Source organism: Podarcis vaucheri, assembly GCF_965113315.1.
Source record: "Podarcis vaucheri genome assembly, chromosome: 13".
Classification (NCBI taxonomy): domain Eukaryota; kingdom Metazoa; phylum Chordata; class Lepidosauria; order Squamata; family Lacertidae; genus Podarcis; species Podarcis vaucheri.
In genome coordinates, this window is record NC_138751.1 from 47,492,898 (window position 1) to 47,514,022 (window position 21,125).

The 21,125-nt window shown below is 48.4% G+C and overlaps 1 protein-coding gene across 1 annotated transcript in view; it reads right to left on the reverse strand.

The window, feature by feature from the left end:
• Positions 1-399: 399 nt before the first annotated feature.
• Positions 400-21,125, reverse strand: part of RND2 (Rho family GTPase 2) — a 37,085-nt gene continuing 16,359 nt past the window's right edge. Inside the window, exons 3-5 of the mRNA XM_082195133.1 lie at positions 5,926-6,035; positions 3,043-3,177; positions 400-1,214 (exon numbers count right to left, since the gene is read on the reverse strand). Of these exons, the coding sequence (XP_082051259.1) occupies positions 966-1,214; positions 3,043-3,177; positions 5,926-6,035 (494 nt within the window). The 3' untranslated portion in view covers positions 400-965. The remainder of the gene's footprint in view (positions 1,215-3,042; positions 3,178-5,925; positions 6,036-21,125) is intronic.

Consider the following 21,125-nt stretch of genomic DNA (forward strand, 5'->3'; position numbering starts at 1 on the left):
CACGGGTTAGGGGGCACAAATTACTTGCCTTGCCCCGGGTGCTGACAACCCACGCTACGCCACTGCTGAGAGGTTCGGTCTGAGAGAGGCACGGATGTCCTGCAATTGAAGGCACTAGAGGGTGTGACTGAGAGGATGCTGTGAGGAAAAGATGGCTCCCAATGACACAGCTCCTGACCTCTCCAACCGTCCTGCCAGCCACCTACCTGGCCGTGCCTCACCTGTTCAGTAGTGAAGCTACCCCATGGTCCAAGGCCTTAAATGCACTTCTGTTTACCATTCCCCTACAAAGCGTTTCAGCCCCCCCCCAGCCTCCGCTACCATCTTTCTCCCACCTTTCCCAAACCGACGCGCACCCTACCCACACCCGCCGCCATTTTGTCTTCTCAAATGACCACCTTTTTTTCTGCCAACCCATCCGCAGCTCTTTATTCCGCGACCGGACCCGTGCGGGAACGCTAGCCCCGCACTTCGCCTTGCGCATACAATTCACAAACACGCACGCACACACATGTACACATGCTAAAGGCATGGCTTGACTGCCCCACGCCATGGCTGTACAAAGAGGCCAGTGGCCCGGGCAACCTAAACATCGTACGCTAGCTCCAAAATAATTGCTCTGAAGAGAATAAGAAGATTTCTGCCCACCCACCCCCACCCCCGATATCTGTGCCTCACGCAGTGATGCGCTCCTTTTCCTTGGAGGTCATCCGCTACCTGAGCATTTTCTGTGTCCTGTGCAATACTAGCCCCACATCCAGACGTTGTCAATGTATGCATAGCATTTCGCGGCTTCAGGCAGAAACGTTTTTTTTTCAGGGGGAAGGCTGCCTGTTTTCCCTCGGGCCTACATCCTGGGGAACGGCGCAGAGACCTCCCCCTGACCAAATACTGTACAAAGAGATATGAACAAGACAGGCAGTGCTCTGCTTCGGCCCCTCAGGGGGGGTCTCCTCCGTCTCCTCTCACATCACCGAGCAGCTCTTAGCCCGGTCTTTGCGGATCTCGGGGTCAGTCAACAAGTCCGTCCGAGCGGGCAACTGTGCCGCCCGCTTCAGCCCTCGCTTTGAGTTGCTGCGCTTGAGGTGCTTGTGGATGCGGTTGACGGACGCCAGGGTGGTCACGTGGAAAACGTCCCGCACGCTGTTCTCCGAAACCTTGGAAGAGCATTCCACGTACGCCACGGCTCCCAGCTGCCTGGCCAAAATGCTGCCCTGTGCAGGGGGGAAAGGGGGTGGAGCGGGTGGGGAGAAAAGCAACAAAACATTATGCCAGAATTTGGCCCCCATATTTATTCTTCTGCTTTTTCCCTCTCTCTCTCTCACCTTGGTTTCATAAGCCTCCCCCTTGATTTTGCCAAGACCTGCTCCCTTCCGTCCTCTAAACCCCCCACCCCACAGTATTTGTACTCCTAGCACTAATATGGAGCCCCCACCAGATGCTTTCAGCTCACCACCTTCCCTAGACGCTGCTAACTCCATGTGTTTCTTTAACATCACAGCTAGCAGTTAATTTTAGTTTTTTCCCTAGAAGGTAGAAAGAGAGCAAAGTGCTTCTTTTAAAATATATATATATATATAACACAAAACGAGCAAGGGAGGAAGGGCTGGTGTGTAAAACTAGCGAGGGGTGAGAAAAAGGCTGGGGTTTGTGAGTGCCGGAGTGCAAAGCAATGTTAAGCACTTGCCTTGTTGGGTTGGCACGCAGAGACTAACGCTCTCAGTTGCCATTCGGCTCCCCTCTGTCCCCTGCCCCCCCCCAGGGAAAAGTGCAAAAGGAGCATCGCAGAGTGCACTGCCTCTGGCACTTTGTCCCTTCCTGCCTTGTACTTCAGATACACTTGCCTCTGTACATACAGGATTGGGGTTTTATTCACCTTGGTTTCTGTCCTGCTCATTTCATTGGCCACAGGGTGGGCTGCAGCACAGATAGGATAGAGAGGAATTCTTTAAAAACATGACCATATATGGCTTGGGAAAGCATTCCCCCCCATTTTGCAGATTAATTAGCAGCCCTGAGAACATGGGCTGGCTCGTTAGCTCACATCACCTGCAATTACCTGCCCTGCGGTCCTTCCCCCCCCCCGCTGCCTTCCACTCATTTCCTGCCAGAAAACACTTCTGGGGGTAGGGAGTTCACACACACACATGCACACACAAGTGCATAAACCAGAGAAGATAAACGTAGCTTACATGCACTGGGTGCTTGTAGTCAACTGGGGCAATACATACGTTTGGCTCCTGCACATGTCAGATGCAAGAATCTATACATCCTTCAGACTTCTGAACCCTAAGTTTTTAATGTTTGCTGTCTTAAAGGTAAAGGGACCCCTGACCATTAGGTCCAGTCGTGATCAACTCTGGGGTTGTGGGGCTCATCTCGCTTTACTGGCCAAGGGAGCCGGCGTACAGCTTCCGACTCATGTGGCCAGCATGACTAAGCCACTTCTGGCGAAACAGAGCAGCGTCCGGAAACGCCGTTTACCTTCCCGCTGGAGCAGTACCTATTTATCTACTTGCACTTTGACGTGCTTTCGAACTGCTAGGTGGGCAGGAACAGGGACCGAGCAACGGGAGCTCACACCGTCACGGGGATTCGAACCACTGACCTTCTGATCGGCAAGTCCTAGGCTCTGTGGTTTAACCCACAGCGCCATCCACGTCCCTTGTACTGTCTTACTGTGTTTTAATTTACTGGAAGCCACTCAGAGTGTCTGGGGTAACCCAGTCAGATGGGCGGCATATTATTATTATTATTATTATTATTATTATTATTATTATTATTATTATTATTATTATCTCAAGGCCAATGATCAGTTTTTAAAAGCGGAGGTGCTACAGGGGGTGGGCAGGCTCAAGCCTGCTTCACACCCACATCTTATGGCACCAAGGACTTCCTATCTCACTTACTTGAAATACACTTTTTGCCTGCTCAGAGCCAGTCTCCGTTTTTATTAACGTATCTTGAAACTGAGGCCTAACACTGAGTTACGCACGGTGAGCCCAGGCTCTAAGGAAAACAACAATGACGACGGCAACATACCTGCTCATGTGTGACGGGGATAAGGCGCTGTTTGGAAAGTTCCCGTAAAGTGTTCAGGTCGGTGCGCATGTCCAGTTTGCAGCCCACCAGAACCACCTTGGCGCTGGGGCAGAACTCCTGCGTCTCCCCCTGCCACTGCGGGGGAACAAAATCGGGAAATAAAGAACAGCGGGGTTAGAAAAACTGGCTCAGTCACCTGCTGTCAGGGCTGGAGTCAGACTCAGGTCAGCACGAGAGATGCAAGGCTCCGTTGTCAATGAAGTTAACTCTCTATTCAAGGAAACGGCATACAATTCAGTAACATTTCTCAGCAGGTCTTGTCCCTATGGAGCAGTTTCCAGAACTGAAGTCCCCTGCCTTCCACCCCGTCTAAGGCTCCTCCTCTCCCAGATGTTTCCCAAGCAGTCTCAAACTGCGTCTGTGCACCTCTGGCCTCTGTTCTGCTCTTATTATCCTGCGCGTTCTTGGAGACCAGCAGGGAGGTGACCTTGTCGCAGGGAGATCCCATGATTCTTCAGCAGCCTCTTGAACCCCCCTCCTCTGCTTCATCCTCTGAGTCTGAACTGCTCCCTGTCACCGGCTCTCCCTGCTCACTAAACCCCGTTGCCCCTTCAGCATCCAGTTCTCTCTCTGACCCCTCCTCAGTGTCCCACCACCAATCCCCGGGCTCTAATCCTTCCTCCTCTGGGGTTTCCCTTGGGGCTCCCACCACTCCTCTTCGGTCCAGCCAGTCCCCGACACCTCTCACCTCTATTATGCTTCTGGCCTTTTCCATTTGCCATTTTTAAAAAGCGCTCTCCGCCGCAACACTTGTTGCTATTTAGACGAGCAGCAAAATACAGCCGGTAATGTTTTTTCATGCGATGCCACATTCCATAAATCAGCAACAATACTGAAAACCAGCGTTCCAGGAAAGGAAAGGGCGTTGCTTGCTGATATTCAGCACATAAAAATGATACACTACCCCTTTGCAAAATTTAGATTACAAGCTGAAGATTTCTATTGTAAAGCTTTCAGGTTGCGACATGTTCTCTTTCAACAGTTTTTGCACAATGCCTGGCTGCTTGGGCATCTAAATAATATATTGGCAGAGTCTGGCTTGTTTTGCTCAGTGATGATGGCTCTGCTCTCTGCATATACTCTAAGGCTTCCTTTTCTTTTCGCTGCTGTGCCCGTTCCATGACTTTATTCTCGCACCACCCCAGGAACAGAAATTGGTATTGGCCAACGTACTTCAGTATTCCAAGAATCTCTGCTTCAAACATCAGCTATAAAAGCAAGTTTCTAGCCCGTGAGGCTGAAAACACTTCAAAGTATGGGAAAGTCTCCAGTGTTATGGGGCTGGGCTGAGACAGGTTCCGTCAGTGATGGGGACTGCTACACAGCCTTGAATAAATCTTTGGAGAGGGTTTTTCCTACCAGCAAATAACAGAAGCACAAATGGGAAAATTCAGGATTATTTGCATTGTTCATACAGATTTCTGGCACTGAATTTGGGTCACCTTGGTGTCTCCACCGAGCCTCAGCTCAGTAGAAATCAAGTCTCTACAAAGTTGTTTATTCAAAGAGCGTCAAATGACTTCCCTTCCCCTCTGGCCTTACAAGCTGTGTGGAGCCAAAGCTCAGTGGGAAAAAGCCGGTTCCTATTTTGCAGCCAACTCCAGTTTTGCACCCAACGGGCAGCAATTACGAGGGCTCCCCGCCCCTCCCCAACGCATTCACATTTCAGCCTGGGGGCACAACACTCCGCTTTCAAAACCTCCCATATTTATATCAGTATCAAAAAGCTACACCCCCTGATTTCTGCTTCGCAGCACCTGAGGAGCAATTTCTGCCACACAAGCCTGTGCAGTGTTCACTGGAGGGAAGCAGAAAGCTGTTCGGAAAAGAAGTCCTATGGGACACCCATTTGTTTTAAGCTTCAAAAAACCCTCCGCGCGTTCCCCTCAAAGCCTCTGGGAGGGTTTCTGCAGAGACAAACCGAAGGTGAGCAGTGCAGGGTATAGATGGGAACAGGAACAATTTGCCAGAATGCGCAGAGACAGCCTATTTCAAAACCCTCTTAGTTTCCCCCCCACCCAGAAGTCACTGAGCATGCAGTTGGGACTAGGTGGGTTCCAAGTCCTGAGGCATCGACTTCTGGGAACTTTTAACTAAAATAATATGAAGTTAAAGCCTCACCCACAGTGTCACGTAACAGAAACAGCTCTTGGCTCCAGCCGTTCTGATTTAAAGAACGAAGAAGCTAAATATGCAATGTTGCCAGGCACATTGGGGGCTTTCGGTTATGCTGACCATAATCCACAGCTGGCACAGAATATTCCACAAATAGATGTGAGAAGAACAGCATGGCTGTTCCATTTGCAGTCTCCTGTTTTCGCACGTGGACAGCGCTCCCTGGATAGCAGCATTTGCCGGCGAGTTGTCAGAGATATTCTAGGCATGAGGACTAGAGTCTTTCCCCTGGAGTCCCATCCCCAAATTCCCAGAACGCAAGCTCCGGAAGGGAAACTATGTCAGAAACCAAAGCTTAGAGCTGCCTCTTCTTCTTCTCCTTTGGTGATCCCTTGTAGCCGAGTAAGATTGTCTTCCATAAACACGGTTTTAACAATGAGTCCATAGGTGACTGTGGAGGCCAATTCTGGATCCACAACTCCTTCCACAGTGGGGACATTGGTTTCCAGACGGGAGTTGACCATGGTGTGGATTTGCCAAGCATGCCTTCCTCTTAGCACGTTTCTCCCGTGCGTCCTGAGTTCGAGTGTCGTCCAAGCCAGCTTAGAGCACAACTGTGATTCTGGAGTCCCGCTGTCAGCTCTCCCCAGACTGAAAGATCATCCCCTGCCCCATCCCAAACTCCCCAGCCCATTCTAGCTGGCTCACCTTTTTAAGGACACTGTCCAAGGTCTCTGGGCGGCTAATGTCAAAGCAGATGAGAACAGCATCCGAGTCAGGATAGGCAAGGGGGCGCACATTGTCATAGTATGTTGAGCCTGTGTAAGAAACACACATAACATTAGCTTGAGATTATACATAGCATTCGGCCTTTTAACGTAGAGGGCTTATCCCTTAACAGCTGAAACAGAATTCCACACAGAGCCGACACGTTTTTTGAAATTAAAATCTGGAAGTTTCAAATTTGCAGGACTGAATGATAAATGGTTTCCAGTAGATGGTAAGTGACCCATGCACAACTCCACACACCCTGGTTTTATATTACGGTTGTTTTAAAGCTCCTCAACTCATAATTAAGAAACTGTTTAAAAGAGTGTCTATCAGATTTGGGAAACATGTGCATTTAAGTCCTTTTGTATGCGGTTTCGTCAAGCATTCACCCTCCCGGTTCATTTCAACTTTCCTGGGGTGCGTGCATACCTGAATGCCCTCCTAATTTAGATTTATTTAATTAATTTGTATACCACCTTTCATTCGTAGATTTCAGGGGGGTTCCCAACATAAAAAAATACAAGATACAAAACACAATCTATCCAGTTTGGAGGCCCAGAAGGTTCTCAGCCTGCAAAATGAGGCAACACCTTTTTTTAAAAAAAGACAGAACTACACACAGTTTCTAAAAAACCCCGTTTGCAGAAGTAATGCAAGTGCAGGAGGCTTAACCTCTTTTCTTGCCAAAGTGTTTTCCAAAGGTTGCTTTCCCTCCAGCCAGAATTGCTTTAAGTTTCAGAGCCCAGAAGAGGAGGAATCCAGGAGACCAGGAATAAAAAAGAATTGACCCAGCACTTAAGAAAAGATTGAGGGTCTAGCAATTGGCGTTTGACCACCAAAGCAGACCTAGGGTAATAAGGTAAGGATCGCCACACAACAAAATTATTCCTCTCCCTGTCTAAGAGTCTCCTGATAGACAGTTGGCTTTCCTGAATATCTATTTCCAAGTCCCAATTCCGTCATTGTTTCCCATTGGGTGTCCACGGGCAAATTATAGCTTCCCAGTTCCCCTCTGTAAAATGGAAACAACAACTGGTCTTAGAGGGCTGTGAGCAGCGTTCAAAATTAGCCAGGTGCCAGGCACATTTGACACCTGGCTATTGGCTACTAACAACCAAGTCAAGATGCCTGGCTCCAGGATGGTGCCTGACATCTGGGGATCATTGGATCAGGACTGTTTTCACACACAAATACCCCACCCTGTAGAGTTCTATCAGTTATATTTTATCTGCTCAATCAGAATGGATTTCTGGAACCAAAATGCTTTTTCTGTGCAGCCTGAGCAGGAGAAGTCAATAACATTCTAGTAAACTGTAGTAGTTCATCTTCACTTAACCCACCCCACTGCCCTGCACACAGTTCTGAAGAATATTCCTATGTTATGAATGGTCCAGGTCACTATTAAGAAAAAGAGGTTGGAATAAGGTACCCCTGCCCGTACGGGCCAGTCGTGTCCGACTCTAGGGTTGTGCGCCCATCTCACTTAAGAGGCCGGGGGCCAGTGCTGTCCGGAGACACTTCCGGGTCACGTGGCCAGCGTGACGAAGCTGCTCTGGCGAGCCAGCACCAGTGCAGCGCACGGAACGCCGTTTACCTTCCCGCTATAAAGTGGTACCTATTTATCTACTTGTACTTTAGGGGTGCTTTCGAACTGCTAGGTGGGCAGGAGCTGGGACCAAAAGACGGGAGCTCACCCCGCCGCGGGGATTTGAACCGCCAACCATGCGATCAGCAAGTCCTAGGCACTGAGGTTTTACCCACAGCGCCACCCGCGTAATAGGTCGGAATAGGCCTATATATATATGTGTGTGTGTGTGGACTGTCCCTGGACCAAGTCACTTTTCCTCCTTAAGTTCTCAAAGTTCCTAACCCAGCTCAAGGTTGTCATTTGAACCAGCCAGTTGTTTAACTGAGAATCAACCACAGTCAGCCCATCATTTGAAAAATAAGACTTGCCCCAAACGGCAACTAGACATTCCATTTTGTAACCTGGGTTTAAGGAGCCATTTGGCACCTAGGTTCTATATCAAACATTGGCTTGTGGTGGCAATTATAAACAGATGCTGTATATTGCTTTGTACTTTCAAAATGTCATGCAGGAAATTCCTTGGCGCCGTGGACTGGAAGCCAGGGAACTAACTTACCTTCTGTTTAGAATAGGTAGCCTGAAGCAAATTCCCGCACCTTGGGGTTGCGGCGCTCATCTCGCTTTACTGGCCGAGCTTTCCAGGTCATATGGCCAGCATGACTAAGCCACTTCTGGCGAACCAGAGCAGCACACAGAAACGCCATTTACCTTCCCGCTAGAGCAGTACCTATTTATCTACTTGCACTGGCGTGCTTTCAAACTGCTAGTACCGAGCAACGGGAGCTCACCCCAATGTCATATAGTCCATCACTTTCATCTGCCATTCTTCCAAGGTGGGTAGATCTTGTGTCTTCCAATACTTAGCGATGAGTATTCTTGCTGCTGTTGTTGCATACATGAAAAAAGTTCTATCTTTCTTTGGCACCAATTGGCCGACAATGCCCAAGAGGAAGGCCTCTGGTTTCTTAGAGAAAGTACATTTAAGTACCTTTTTCATTTCATTATAGATCATTTCCCAGAAAGCCTTAATCTTCGGGCATGTCCACCAAAGGTGGTAGAAAGTACCTTCAGTTTCTTTGCATTTCCAGCATTTATTGTCAGGCAAATGGTAGATTTTTGCAAGCTTGACTGGGGTCATGTACCACCTATAGATCATTTTCATAATATTTTCTCTTAAAATATTACATGCCGTAAATTTAATCCCAATGTTCCACAACCTTTCCCAGTCCGCAAACATAATGTTATGACCAATATCCTGTGCCCACTTAATCATAGCTGACTTAACTGTTTCATCTTGTGTATTCCATTTCAACAACAGGTTATACATTCTTGATAAATTCTTAGTATTGGGTTCTAACAATTCAGTCTCTAGTTTTGATTTTTCCACCTGGAAGCCAATTTTCCTGTCTTGTTTATAAACTTCCATTATTTGATAATAATGGAACCAATCCTGTACCTTAGGTTTCAGTTTCTCATGACTCTTTAATTTCAGTTTGTCTCCATCCTGTTCCAAAATCTCACAATACTTTGGCCATCCGACCTCCATATTGACTTTCTTGTGTGCCTTAGCCTCTGAAGGTGACAACCATCTAGGGGTTTTATTTTCCAACAAGTCCAGGGGTCAGCAACCTTTTTCAGCCATGGGCTGCTCCACCGTCCCTCAGACCATGTGGTGGGCCAGACTATATTTTTTTTGGGGGGGGGAATGAACGAATTCCTATGCCCCACAAATAACCCAGAGATGCATTTTAAATAAAAGGACACATTCTACTCATGTAAAAACACACTGATTCCTGGACCGTCCGCGGGCCGGATTGAGATGTCGATTGGGCCGCATCCAGTCCCCGGGCCTTAGGCTGCTTACCCCTGCCCTAGGCTCTGTGGTTTAGACCACAGCGCCAACCGAGTCCCAGGCCATAAATAATGCTGCAATTATATATTCTGCCGAAGCCAAATCCACAACAGCACATGCCCCTCCAAAACTCAAATGGGAGCAAACGTTTTGATTTGAGGCACAAATTGCCAATGCCTCACTGGACAGCAATGGATCTGTGGCACGACATTTTCGGAGGTTTCAGTTCAGCTGCGTGAGCAGAGTCCAGCTTCTTGGGAGGGAAGAAGGAATAGGTGCTTGCTTATAATGGACAAAAGGAGGAAGGGACAAACCAATGGGCGATCCCTCACCGCCCAGACTGGACCCATTCTGAACCTCCCCTTACGTTAGCAAGAAATGTCCTCTTCTAGATTAGTCCTTAGGGACGGGAGCACTTGCTACTTCACAGCTGAGGAACTGCCCTCCTGGATAGCATCTACTACTACCAGCAAGAAATGACCAGTCCTTCATTTCCAAAGGAAGAGGCTGGGGAGGAAGCTAGCTGGATGTGATTTCTGACCTGCAATCTCAAATACAGTGGTACCTCGCAAGACAAAAAACTCGCTAGACGAAAGGGTTTTTGGTTTTTTTGAGCTGCTTCGCAAGACGATTTTCCCTATGGGCTTGCTTCGCAAGACGGAAACGTCTTGCAAGTTTGTTTCCTTTTTCTTAACACCGTTAATACAGTTGCGACTTGAGTTCGAGGAGCAACTCATAGAACGCGGTGTGGTAGCCTTTTTTGAGGTTTTGGGTGATTTATGAAGCTTTTCCAAAACTTTTCTGACACCGTGCTTCGCAAGACGAAAAAAATCGTGGAACGAATTAATTTCGTCTTGCGAGGCACCACTGTATAACGTGAACGACTGTGCTGACTCGGTGGCAAGGGAGAGGTATGCTCCAAGCGCTGAGATGCCCTCTATTACTATTTCCAGTGCTGGAGCACTGAGCCCTTCTTCCCACACCAGAACAAAGTGTGCAGGGTGAAGCAAGGTGTCATGAGATGCGTGTGGCTGCCGCCAAGAAACCAACAGCTACGTGCCTAGCTCTCATCTCCCCTTCAATGTCATGGATCGGCTGGATGCAAGTGGATGGGGGGAGGCCCTCCCGGGAAGAAGCCTCAGAGCCTGGGAAGCTGAAGAGGTAACAGGGTTTAGTGAGCAGGAAGAGGTTGTGGCAGACAGCAGTCCAAAATCAGAGGCAGAAGCTGAAGCAGGAGGGAGGCCAAGAGGCAGAGCTGAGTCAGGCTGGTGAAGAAGCCAGGGTGTCTCCCCCTTCTGCTGTGAAAAGCTCCCCTTCGCCCTGGTCTCCCAGGACCAGGAGAGGTGTGAAGTGAGAGGAGCAGAGACAGGTGTGCTGGTGGAGTCTCATATTGCTTGGGAAGGACCCAGGAGAGCAGGAGTCTTAGGCAGCTATGGGAAGGCAGGGACCTTCCCTCTCTACAACTGCCTCATGGGGGAAAGACCTACCAAGAAGAGTTGTTGTGCTCCTTAGGCCTGGCACTCCTGAGATGGCCTTGTTTCTGCTATTAAAGAGTTAACGCCACTTACTCCGCGCGATTTATTGCTGGCTCGCTCCTGACATTCTCTAACACAGGGGTAGTCAACCTTTTTATACCTAATGCCCACTAATGCATTTTTCTTGATGGTAAAATTTCCTTACCACCCACCAGTGCTGCAGTAACATGTGGCGTAGAACCCCCTACTGCCCACTTGGAATCCTGAAACGCCCACTAGTAGGCAGTAGGGACCAGGTTGACTACCTCTGCTCTAAGGTCTAGTACAACATCCATGACCACCTGGGTTTTTGCAGATCCCCATCTCAGCCAGCGACCACTGAGAGGGGTGAGGTGGGGTTAATGTGGCACAGTGTGGCACTAAGGAATGGGACACAGCTGTACTTCATGCCACAGGCAGCGAAGGGGGGGAGGAGTCAAAAGGCAGCAGCTGTTTTCGGGAGCAGCTGCGAGTGCATCTCGTAATGTCTAGTTCCGCCCTCACCCGGTTACAAAAGCCAGGCAGAGCTGCCTGCGATGTCCCAACTCATCCAAGTTGCTACTCTCTTGCCAGGCAAAGGAATGCAATGAACAGCTGCACTCTGCACCCAGAACGGAGCCAATCCATCATCTGCTCTGGGAGATAGTGACATTCATTGCTCCGGTTCAGAAGCAGCGATGCCCACTTTTGCTCTTGGCATCTTGTAGCTCTACGCTGTGCCAGGACCTGATCATGGCAGCCGAAGTGCCGGAATATCAGAGAGAGAGTTTGACTGCAGGGCCACTGCGCACGCTGAGCCAAATCGACAAAATCCAAGCATTGCAAAGGTGGGTGGGACGCAGGAGCTCATCTCTCCCGATTCCCCTTCTGCATGATAGGACTAGCCCCGGACATATCTACCCAGAGCTCAACATGCCACTATCAGGAGGGCTGGGTGCTCTGCACACGAGCTCCTGAAGGCACAGCCCCATTCGCTGTAGCTGCTTTTAAAAGATGGGCTGTGGGTTAAACCACAGAGCCTAGGACTTGCCGATCAGAAGGTCAGCGGTTCGAATCCCCACAACGGGGTGAGCTCCCGTTGTTCAGTCCCTGCTCCTGCCAACCTAGCAGTTCGAAAGCACATCAAAGTGCAAGTAGATAAGTAGGTACTGCTCCGGCGGGAAGGTAAACAGCATTTCTGTGCGCTGCTCTGGTTCGCCAGAAGCGGCTTAGTCCTGCTGGCCACATGACCAGGGAGCTGTACGCCGGCTCCCTCGGCCAGTAAAGCGAGATGAGCGCCGCAACCCCAGAGTCGGCCACGACTGGACCTAATGGTCAGGGGTCCCTTTACCTTTACCTAATGTTCAAATCCCAGTCCGGGAAGAGCCCAAGCCTGGGGATGGGAAAACAGGAGCAAGGGAAGGATTCTGCTGTGGCTTCCAAGCAAACAGGGCAACGCTGCAGAGAAGAGATCTAGACGCACAGTGCCAGTCTGACACAAAGAGGGAGCCCTAATTGCTTTTGCAATGAGTCACCTCTGAAGCACAGCACACAATGACAGGAGCATTAACAACAAGCAATATTCTTCACACACCACCATATGTCTCCCGCGTCTTAAGGAGACCAACAAGTGGTATCAGACCCACAAGCAGTGTCAGAAACTCAGATATATAATCTAATCAAATGGCCTAGGTCATTATTTATTTATTTATTTATTTATTCATTCATTCATACATACCCTGCCCATCTGGCTGAATTTCCCCAGCCACTCTGGGCGGCTCCCAATCAAATGTTAAAAAAAGTACAGCATTAAATATTAAAAACTTCCCGGAACAGGGCTGCCTTCAGATGTCTTTTAAAGATAGGATAGCTGCCTATTTCCTTCACATCTGAAGGGAGGGTGTTCCACAGGGTGGGCGCCACTACCGAGAAGGCTCTCTATCTGGTTCCCTGTAAGCTCACTTCTCGCAATGAGGGAACTGCCAGAAGGCTCTCGGCGCTGGACCTCAGTGTCTGGGCTGAACGATGTGGGTGGAGATGCTCCTTCAGCATCTGGGCCGAGGCCGTTTAGGGCTTTAAAGGTCAGCACCAACACTTTGAATTGTGCTCGGAAACGTACTGGGAGCCAATGCAGATCTCTCAGGACTGGTGTTATGTGGTCCCGGCGGCCAGTCCCAGTCACCAGTCTAGCTGCCGCATTCTGGATTAGTTGTAGTTTCCGGGTCATCTTCAAAGGTAGCTCCACGTAGAGCACATTGCAGTAGTCCAAGCGGGAGATAACCAGAGCATGTACCACTCTGGCAAGACAGTCCGCAGGCAGGTAGGGTCTCAGCTTGCATACCAGATGGAGCTGGTAGACAGCCGCCCTGGACACAGAATTGACCTGCGCCTCCATGGACAGCTGTGAGTCCAAAATGACTCCCAGGCTGCACACTTGGTCCTTCAGGGGCACAGTTGCCCCATTCAGGACCAGGGAATCCCCCCCACCCCCATGGAATGTATTGGCACTTTTTGTGATGAGGGTGATTCATTTCATTTATATTCCAAGGAACAAATCTCAAGGTTTACAACACATTAAAACACCAAATAAAACAATCCAGGAAAAAACCCCAAAATTCAAGCTTCAAGGGACACATTTTAGATCCTTCTGTTCAGTGACATTTTGCTTCCCCCAGTCTGGCATGCAGAGATCTCCGCACCGTCGCAATTGGAACCACACCGGCGGCAAAACGCGCCTGGCGCCTGGCTAATTTCTAACACTGAAGGGTGGAACTGCAACTTCTCCTGGCAAAAGTTGAACTGGAAAGCTGCAGAAAATGTTGGCATGGAAGCTCAAACAATGGAGCTGTGAAAAGGCTGTGGTTCTCTGGTTCCAAAAGGCCTTCCAAAGGCCCCAATCCCTCTGGAAGGGAGCAGCACCCTCGTATTTTCTCCCTGTGTATATTGGACATCTTGGTTTTCCTGGTGCAAAGAAAACATAGTGCTTTCCCTTAAGGCTGATCCAGAAGCTGCAACTGATAAGGAATGCTGCAGCAAGGCTGCTGACGGCAGGGTTTCCTTTTGCTCACATGCAACACCATTGCTGAAAGAACTGCACAGGCTGCTAATATGCTATCAGAACAAGTTTAAGATCCTGCTTCCAGCAGACAAAGCCCTGAGCAACTTGGGATCAGATTATCTTCAGGGTCACCTAACCTTACATACCCCTGCCTGGTTGCTGCATACCTTGAAATACGCACTGCTAGTGGTGTCACAAGTTCCTTGCATCTACAAAGAAAACTCCCCAGGGCTTTTAGTGTTGTGGCACCTGCCCTTTGGAATGTTCTCCCGGTAAATTACCAGGCAGGCGTCAACACCACTGGAATTTAAGCACCTGCTTAAAACAGGTTTGTTCAGCTAGCCTTACTCCAACAGGTGATCTGGTAAAGTTTATTTGAGTTGTTGATTTGTTATTCTCTGTGTTGTTATTCTTAAAAAGCAGAGACATCACCTTGCCGACAAAGGACCATATAGTCAAAGCTATGGTTTTCCCAGTAGTGATGTATGGAAGTGAGAGCTGGACCATCAAGAAGGCTGATCGCCGAAGAATTGATGCTTTTGAATTTTGGTGCTGGAGGAGACTCTTGAGAGTCCCATGGACTGCAAGAAGATCAAACCTATCCATTCTGAAGGAAATCAGCCCTGAGTGCTCACTCGAAGGACAGATCCTGAAACTGAAGCTCCAATTCTTTGGCCACCTCATGAGAAGAGAAGACTCCCTGGAAAAGACCCTGATGTTGGGAAAGATGGAGGGCACAAGGAGAAGGGGACGACAGAGGGCAAGATGATTGGACAGTGTTCTCAAACCTTCTAACATGGGTTTGACCAAGCTGTGAGAGGCAGTGGAAGACAGGAGTGCCTGGCGTGCTCTGATCAATGGGGTCATGAAGAGTCGGACGCGACTAAACAACAAGTGTTGTGGGTAAAGAGAAGCTGTTGCAAATTAGAGAAAAGCCAAGCAGCCTGCCTCCTTGCACTGGTGCAACTCTATCCATCACAGAATAGTCCAGGAGGAATAAGAGGACTTGGATGGCGCCCAAAGGTGCCTTTTCAAAAGCTGCTCTAATAATGTGAGGAATCGGTTCCTCCAGATGAAAGCCGTATAATCTGTCAAAACCAAGGTGACACTGTGCTGATCAAACCTCAAGCACCTGGGCGCTGAAAATATGTTGCTGCCTCTGAAGAATTGGATTCTTTTCCTCCAGCCTTTATGTCCATTACCAGCAATCGCTCTCATTTCAACCGCACGTTTTAGCTACCGAACAGTTTTCACATTCTGCCTCCACTGTGAGATCGCCAGGCTGCTGCAGAACGATTCGCTCACAGCCGCTCTGCATGAGCTACGCAAGTGGCTTGGGATCTGAGCCCAGGCATCACTTAATGTCCTGGGGGGAAAGAGGGACTCAAGCCTGCTTCAAAACTGTGCTCAGTCTCTGCCTCTGAAGTTCTTTCCCCCCTGTTAGAAACTCAAATATGTAAGCTAGGGGCCAAATGGCTCCTTAAACCAAAGTTACAGTCGCCAAAATGGAATGTCTAGTTGCTGTTTGGGGGCAAAATAGCTCTAAAGCCTTATTTTTCAAATGATGGACTGACTGTGATTGATTCTCAGTTAAACATCTGGCTGGTTCAAATGACAACCTTGAGCTGGGTTAGGAACTTCGAGAACTTAAGGAAGAAAAGTCACTTGATCCAGGGACAATCCATATATACCGTATTTTTTGCTCTATAAGACGCACCAGACCATAAGACGCACCTAGTTTTTGGAGGAGGAAAACAAGAAAATAAATATTCTGAATCTCAGAAGCCAGAACAGCAAGAGGGATCGCTACACAGTGAAAGCAGCAATCCCTCTTGCTGTTCTGGCTTCTGGGATAGCTGTGCAGACTGCATTCGCTCCATAAGACGCACACACATTTCCCCTTACTTTTTAGGAGGGAAAAAGTGAGTCTTACAGAGCAAAAAATACGGTATCTTGGTCTATTCTGACCTCTTTTTCTGCTCCTGCTGACTGATGACTGCTCCTGCTCAGAAAAAGCATTTTGGTTCCAGAAATCCATTCTGATTGTGCAGATAAAATATAACATAGAATTCTACAGGGTGGGGTATTAAGTGTGTCAAAACAGTCATGATCCAATGATCCCCAGATGGTGGAGATGTCAGGCACTATCCTGGTGCGAGGCATCTTCACTTGGTCGCGAGTAGCTGATAGCCAGGTGCAAAATACACCTGGCTAATTTTGAACACTACCCTCCATTCCAGATTGGGGTGGGGGTGGGGAGAGTACCTACTTCTTATCAGGCCAAGGGAAAGCAATGTACTGAACCTGACGTCCCTATAAAAATCCAGTGCAACTGAAGAACCATTGTGCAGTTTCTTTTCCCAGTAGTGATGTATGGAAGTGAGAGCTGAACCATAACGAAGGCTGATCGCCGAAGAATTGATGCTTTTGAATTATGGTGCTGGAGGAGACTCTTGAGAGTCCCATGGACTTCAAGAAGATCAAACCTCTCCATTCTGAAGGAAATCAGCCCTGAGTGCTCACTGGAAGGACAGATCCTGAAGCTGAGGCTCCAATACTTTGGCCACCTCATGAGAAGAGAAGACTCCCTGGAAAAGACCCTGATGTTGGGAAAGATGGAGGGCACAAGGAGAAGGGGACGACAGAGGACGAGATGGTGAGACAGTGTTGTCGAAGCTGCAAACATGAGTCTGACCAAACTGCGGGAGGCAGTGGAAGACAGGAGTGTGTGGCGTGTTCTGGTCCATGGGGTCACGAAGAGTTGGACACGACTAAATGACTAAACAACACCACCACCCAAACAATTTTTCGGTCCACATCCCCTTCCCCAGCCTTGAACACCCCACCACCCAGCGGAAAAGGATGTACCAAGTTTATCCTCCATCCCCAACAAAACAAAACTGCACGAGAAAGAGCCGATCAATTGTCCCCATGCCAGGGCCTGCCAAAGGAAAAGCAGAACCAGCAGGATTTGGGTCAGTAGAATCTAGACTGGTCCCCAGGCTCAAGCCGGAGAAATCCACCACCCCATTATCTAAGAAATGCAGTCAGCCTGGATTTACCAGAAGTGGCCTGGAGTGCGAACACCTCCAAAAGCCAATTAAAATCGCTGTGAAGGTCTGGCCGGTTCACTAAGGAGCAGCAGCTAAAACCTTGCCAGAGAGAGAGAGAGAGCACTGCAGAATGAAAGCATCTCTCTTCCAAATCACTCTCTTTTAGCCTGGATTACTCAGTCTGTATACTAATAAGCAGCATGCGGTTAGGGCACTAATTTGAGCCCCCCTGCATACCCCCTGTGATCCAGCTTCGGGTGGAAAGGGGAGAGGAAGCATTTGCGCATGTTTTTCTAAGTGCAGTGTTTCGAAAACAAAAAAGTGACCACGGATGCACAAACAGCAATGACCAGACCCCAGAACATGACGATGGAAGAGGCTGGTACAGACACAGACATTCATCAGTGTTCCACCATCCTAGTCCGGCCATAGTTTTCAGGGGTGGAGCAAATCCAAAATGGTCAAAGGCCTGGAAACGATGCCTTATGAGGAACGGCTAAGGGAGCTGGGCATGTTTAGCCTGGAGAAGAGGAGGTTAAGGGGTGATATGATAGCCATGTTCAAATATATAAAAGGATGTCACATAGAGGAGGGAGAAAGGTTGTTTTCTGCTGCTCCGGAGAAGCGGACACGGAGCAATGGATCCAAACTACAAGAAAGAAGATTCCACCTAAACATTAGGAAGAACTTCCTGACAGTAAGAGCTGTTCGACAGTGGAATTTGCTGCAAGGAGTGTGGTGGAGTCTCCTACTTTGGAGGTCTTTAAGCAGAGGCTTGACAACCATATGTCAGGAGTGCTCTGATGGTGTTTCCTGCTTGGCAGGGGGTTGGACTCGATGGCCCTTGTGGTCTCTTCCAACTCTATGATTCTATGAAATCTGGGGGAGAAAGGCAAGCAAAGGGGGAATGATCAGGAACACAGAGTGAGATTTCCACACACCCCTTGTTTGCAGGCGTCACTTACCCAGACTAACCTGATCCAGCCAGCAAGGTTTCCGCTCTGTCACTAACAGCAGCAGCATTCAAACCGGCTTTTAACTGCGGCTGCAAGTGAAGCCACAACACAGTTGCATCCCATAGAACCAAATGGAGCAAACCATGACTCCTGCGGCCAGGCAGCGCATGTTTCAGGTTTGGGTTTGTCTGCAAAAGCTGCACGTCTGCCAGCGGGCTATGAATCCGCATGCAACCAAGCCAAAAGCTTAGAGAAAGGAGACCCAATAAGTAAATGGCACGATCGCTCCACGGGAGTCTGCTTGGGAGCTTGCAACAAAGTCAGTGGCAGGTGACTCTTCCTAGCTCACAAGGTTCAGAATGCCTCCAAGGCTCTTCTTTGTGCATGGGAACACCAAGAAGCGAGGAATGTGCAAAAACCGCATCAGGCTGCGCATGCAAATGTCATGGAAGGGAGCATGCACAAAAATGGAATTTCACGCAAATCCCAAGTGTCTATGATTTGGGGATTTTCTCCTTTTGCTTCTCAACACACAGAGCTCCATTCACCCACCCAGAAAGAAAACAGAATGGACCACTGGTTCAGTCGAGCTCAGTAATGTCTTCTGCAGCTCCCTTGTGCTTTAAGTTAGGGGCTCTTACCCAGAGATGCTGGGGGTTTGAACCTGGGAACTTTTGCATGCAAAGGAGGCAATCTGCACTTGTGCTAAGGCCTCCCCCCTTTTTAAAATAATAATAAAAAATCCCACTCATCCCTCTCTCCCGACAGATGCTGTCTTCACAAGAGCTTTTGGAACTGCTTCATTACAGAGCAGCCACAAAACCCGAAGTAACAGTTCCCTAATGATCTGGAATTGCTCATCATTTCAGCAGAAGCAAAGTCCTCCATGAATGTATTCAGATAGTTTCCCCCCACTGGACCAACTTGCTCCCCTCTGTTTTCACCAAGACCCCTACCATGCATGGGAAGTATAAAATCAGACCGACAGAAACACCTACTCCTGGGAGAATAAAGCCACGAAATGAACAGCTCATCAACTCCCAACGATTCCTTCCCAATTCCTTCCACAAGGCTGGAATTGGTTTCCAATGATTTCTGTTCCAGTCAAATGTGCTCTGGGTGACCCAAAACGGCACACCTGCTCCTTGTAGCACACCTTTTCATGCCTGGCCCAATACCTCATTTTATCCTTTTTCTTTTCTTTCTTTTGTGTGTGTGCAAAAGTCACTATCAGTTATACTGCCCCCCATAAGGAACGAGGGCTGTGCGCCACAACATAAAATGTGGGGTACCTCAAATCCACATTAAGGGTAGGCTGCCTCTTCAGAGACACCCTACCAGGGAGATTCTCTCAAACACTTAAGGTACAGAGTTGTTCACCTTGCCATGGAAATTTCACTTGATCAGGCAATAAGCACCCTAGTAACTAATGCGGGTGTCGCTGTGGATTATGGCTTGCCGATCAGAAGGTCGGAGGTTCGAATCCCTGTGACGGGGTGAGCTCCTGTTGCTCAGTCCCAGCTCCTGCCAACCTAGCAGTTTGAAAGCACATCAAAGTGCAAGTAGATAAATAGGTATCGCTCTGGCAGGAAGGTAAACGGCATTTCCGTGTGCTGCTCTGGTTCGCCAGAAGCGGCTTAGTCATTCTGGCCACATGACCCAGAAGCTGTCTGCAGACAAACGCCGGCACGCTTGGCCTATGGAGGGAGATGAGCGCGCAACCCCAGAGTCGTCCGAGACTGAACCTAACGATCAGGGGTACCTTTACCTCTACCTAGTAATGGGGCCGATTTGTCGAAAAGGGTCAAAAACACTACCAAGCTGGAGTTCCCACGAGTGAAAGGAAAATATGAAGAAGAATTGCGGAAGGGACGTGGAAGAGATTTGATGGCCTCGGATGTAAGATCACCAGGTTAAATGGGCCAGATTAACGGGACAAAAAGGACTGACAATCCCGGGACCGGGGGACTCTGGAAGAAGATTGGATTGTTGTTATTCTCTTTTTTTTTCTTTCTATCGTCAGAAATGTTTTTATGAAAGTTGCAAAAATGTTGAAATGAAATTACTAGGCTCTTGTAAGAATGTTTAAAGAAGTAGGTAAAAAGGTAAAGGTTATGAGAAGCTGGTAAAAATAAGATTTAAATTTTAAGTTTTAAGGTTTTATATAAGATAAGATGAAAATAGAGCAAGGTAATGAAATGACAGAATAGTATGAACTATGGAAAGGATTTGCTGTGACAATTATTAATCAAGATACAAGAGATGGGAGGAGGAGGAGGTCATGGAAAGAAGGTAAAGAAAGTGGAGAATTTGAAAAAGGATGGTTTTATTTTTTATTTTTCTCTCTCTGTTTTTGTATTTTTTTGTAATCTTGTTTTTTTTCTTTTCTTTGTGATTTTAAAAATTCTTTTTTCAATAAATATCATTTTTTTAAAAAAATACCTCTACCTAGTAATAACAAGTGAAAAAGTATCTAACTTCTGCACCATGACAACACTATTCTACAACCTGAGTAAGTTAATCAAATCAAGTACATTTCTTCCATAATTTATTCTTCTTCTGCCCCTGCTCCAAAGACCAGTTGGAGGCATTTCCATTGCTTCCCTCCCACCTTGAAGCATTTTCACAAGACTTTGCCCAGATGCCCCCTACCCTGCAGCCATAAAGGTAAAGGTAAAGGGACCCCTGACCATTAGGTCCAGTCGTGGCCGACTCTGGGGTTGCGGCGCTCATCTCGCTTTACTGGCCGAGGGAGCCGGCGTACAGCTTCCGGGTCATGTGGCCAGCATGACTAAGCTGCTTCTGGCAAACCAGAGCAGTGCACGGAAACACCGTTTACCTTCCCGCCCGAGAGCGGTCCCTATTTATCTCCTTGCACTTTGACGTGCTTTCGAACTGCTAGGTTGGCAGGAGCAGGGACTGAATAACGGGAGCTCACCCCGTCGCAGGGATTTGAACCGCCGGCCTCTGATCAGCAAGTCCTAGGTTCTGTGGTTTAACCCACAGCGCCACCCGCGTCCCTGCAGCCATAAGGGCTAGTAATTTAACATACTCAAAAAATGCAAGGCATTGCATTCCTAGGGTGCTGAATGTTCCCTTATAAAGTGAGATCCTTGAGACCTGGCTGTCAGCAAAGG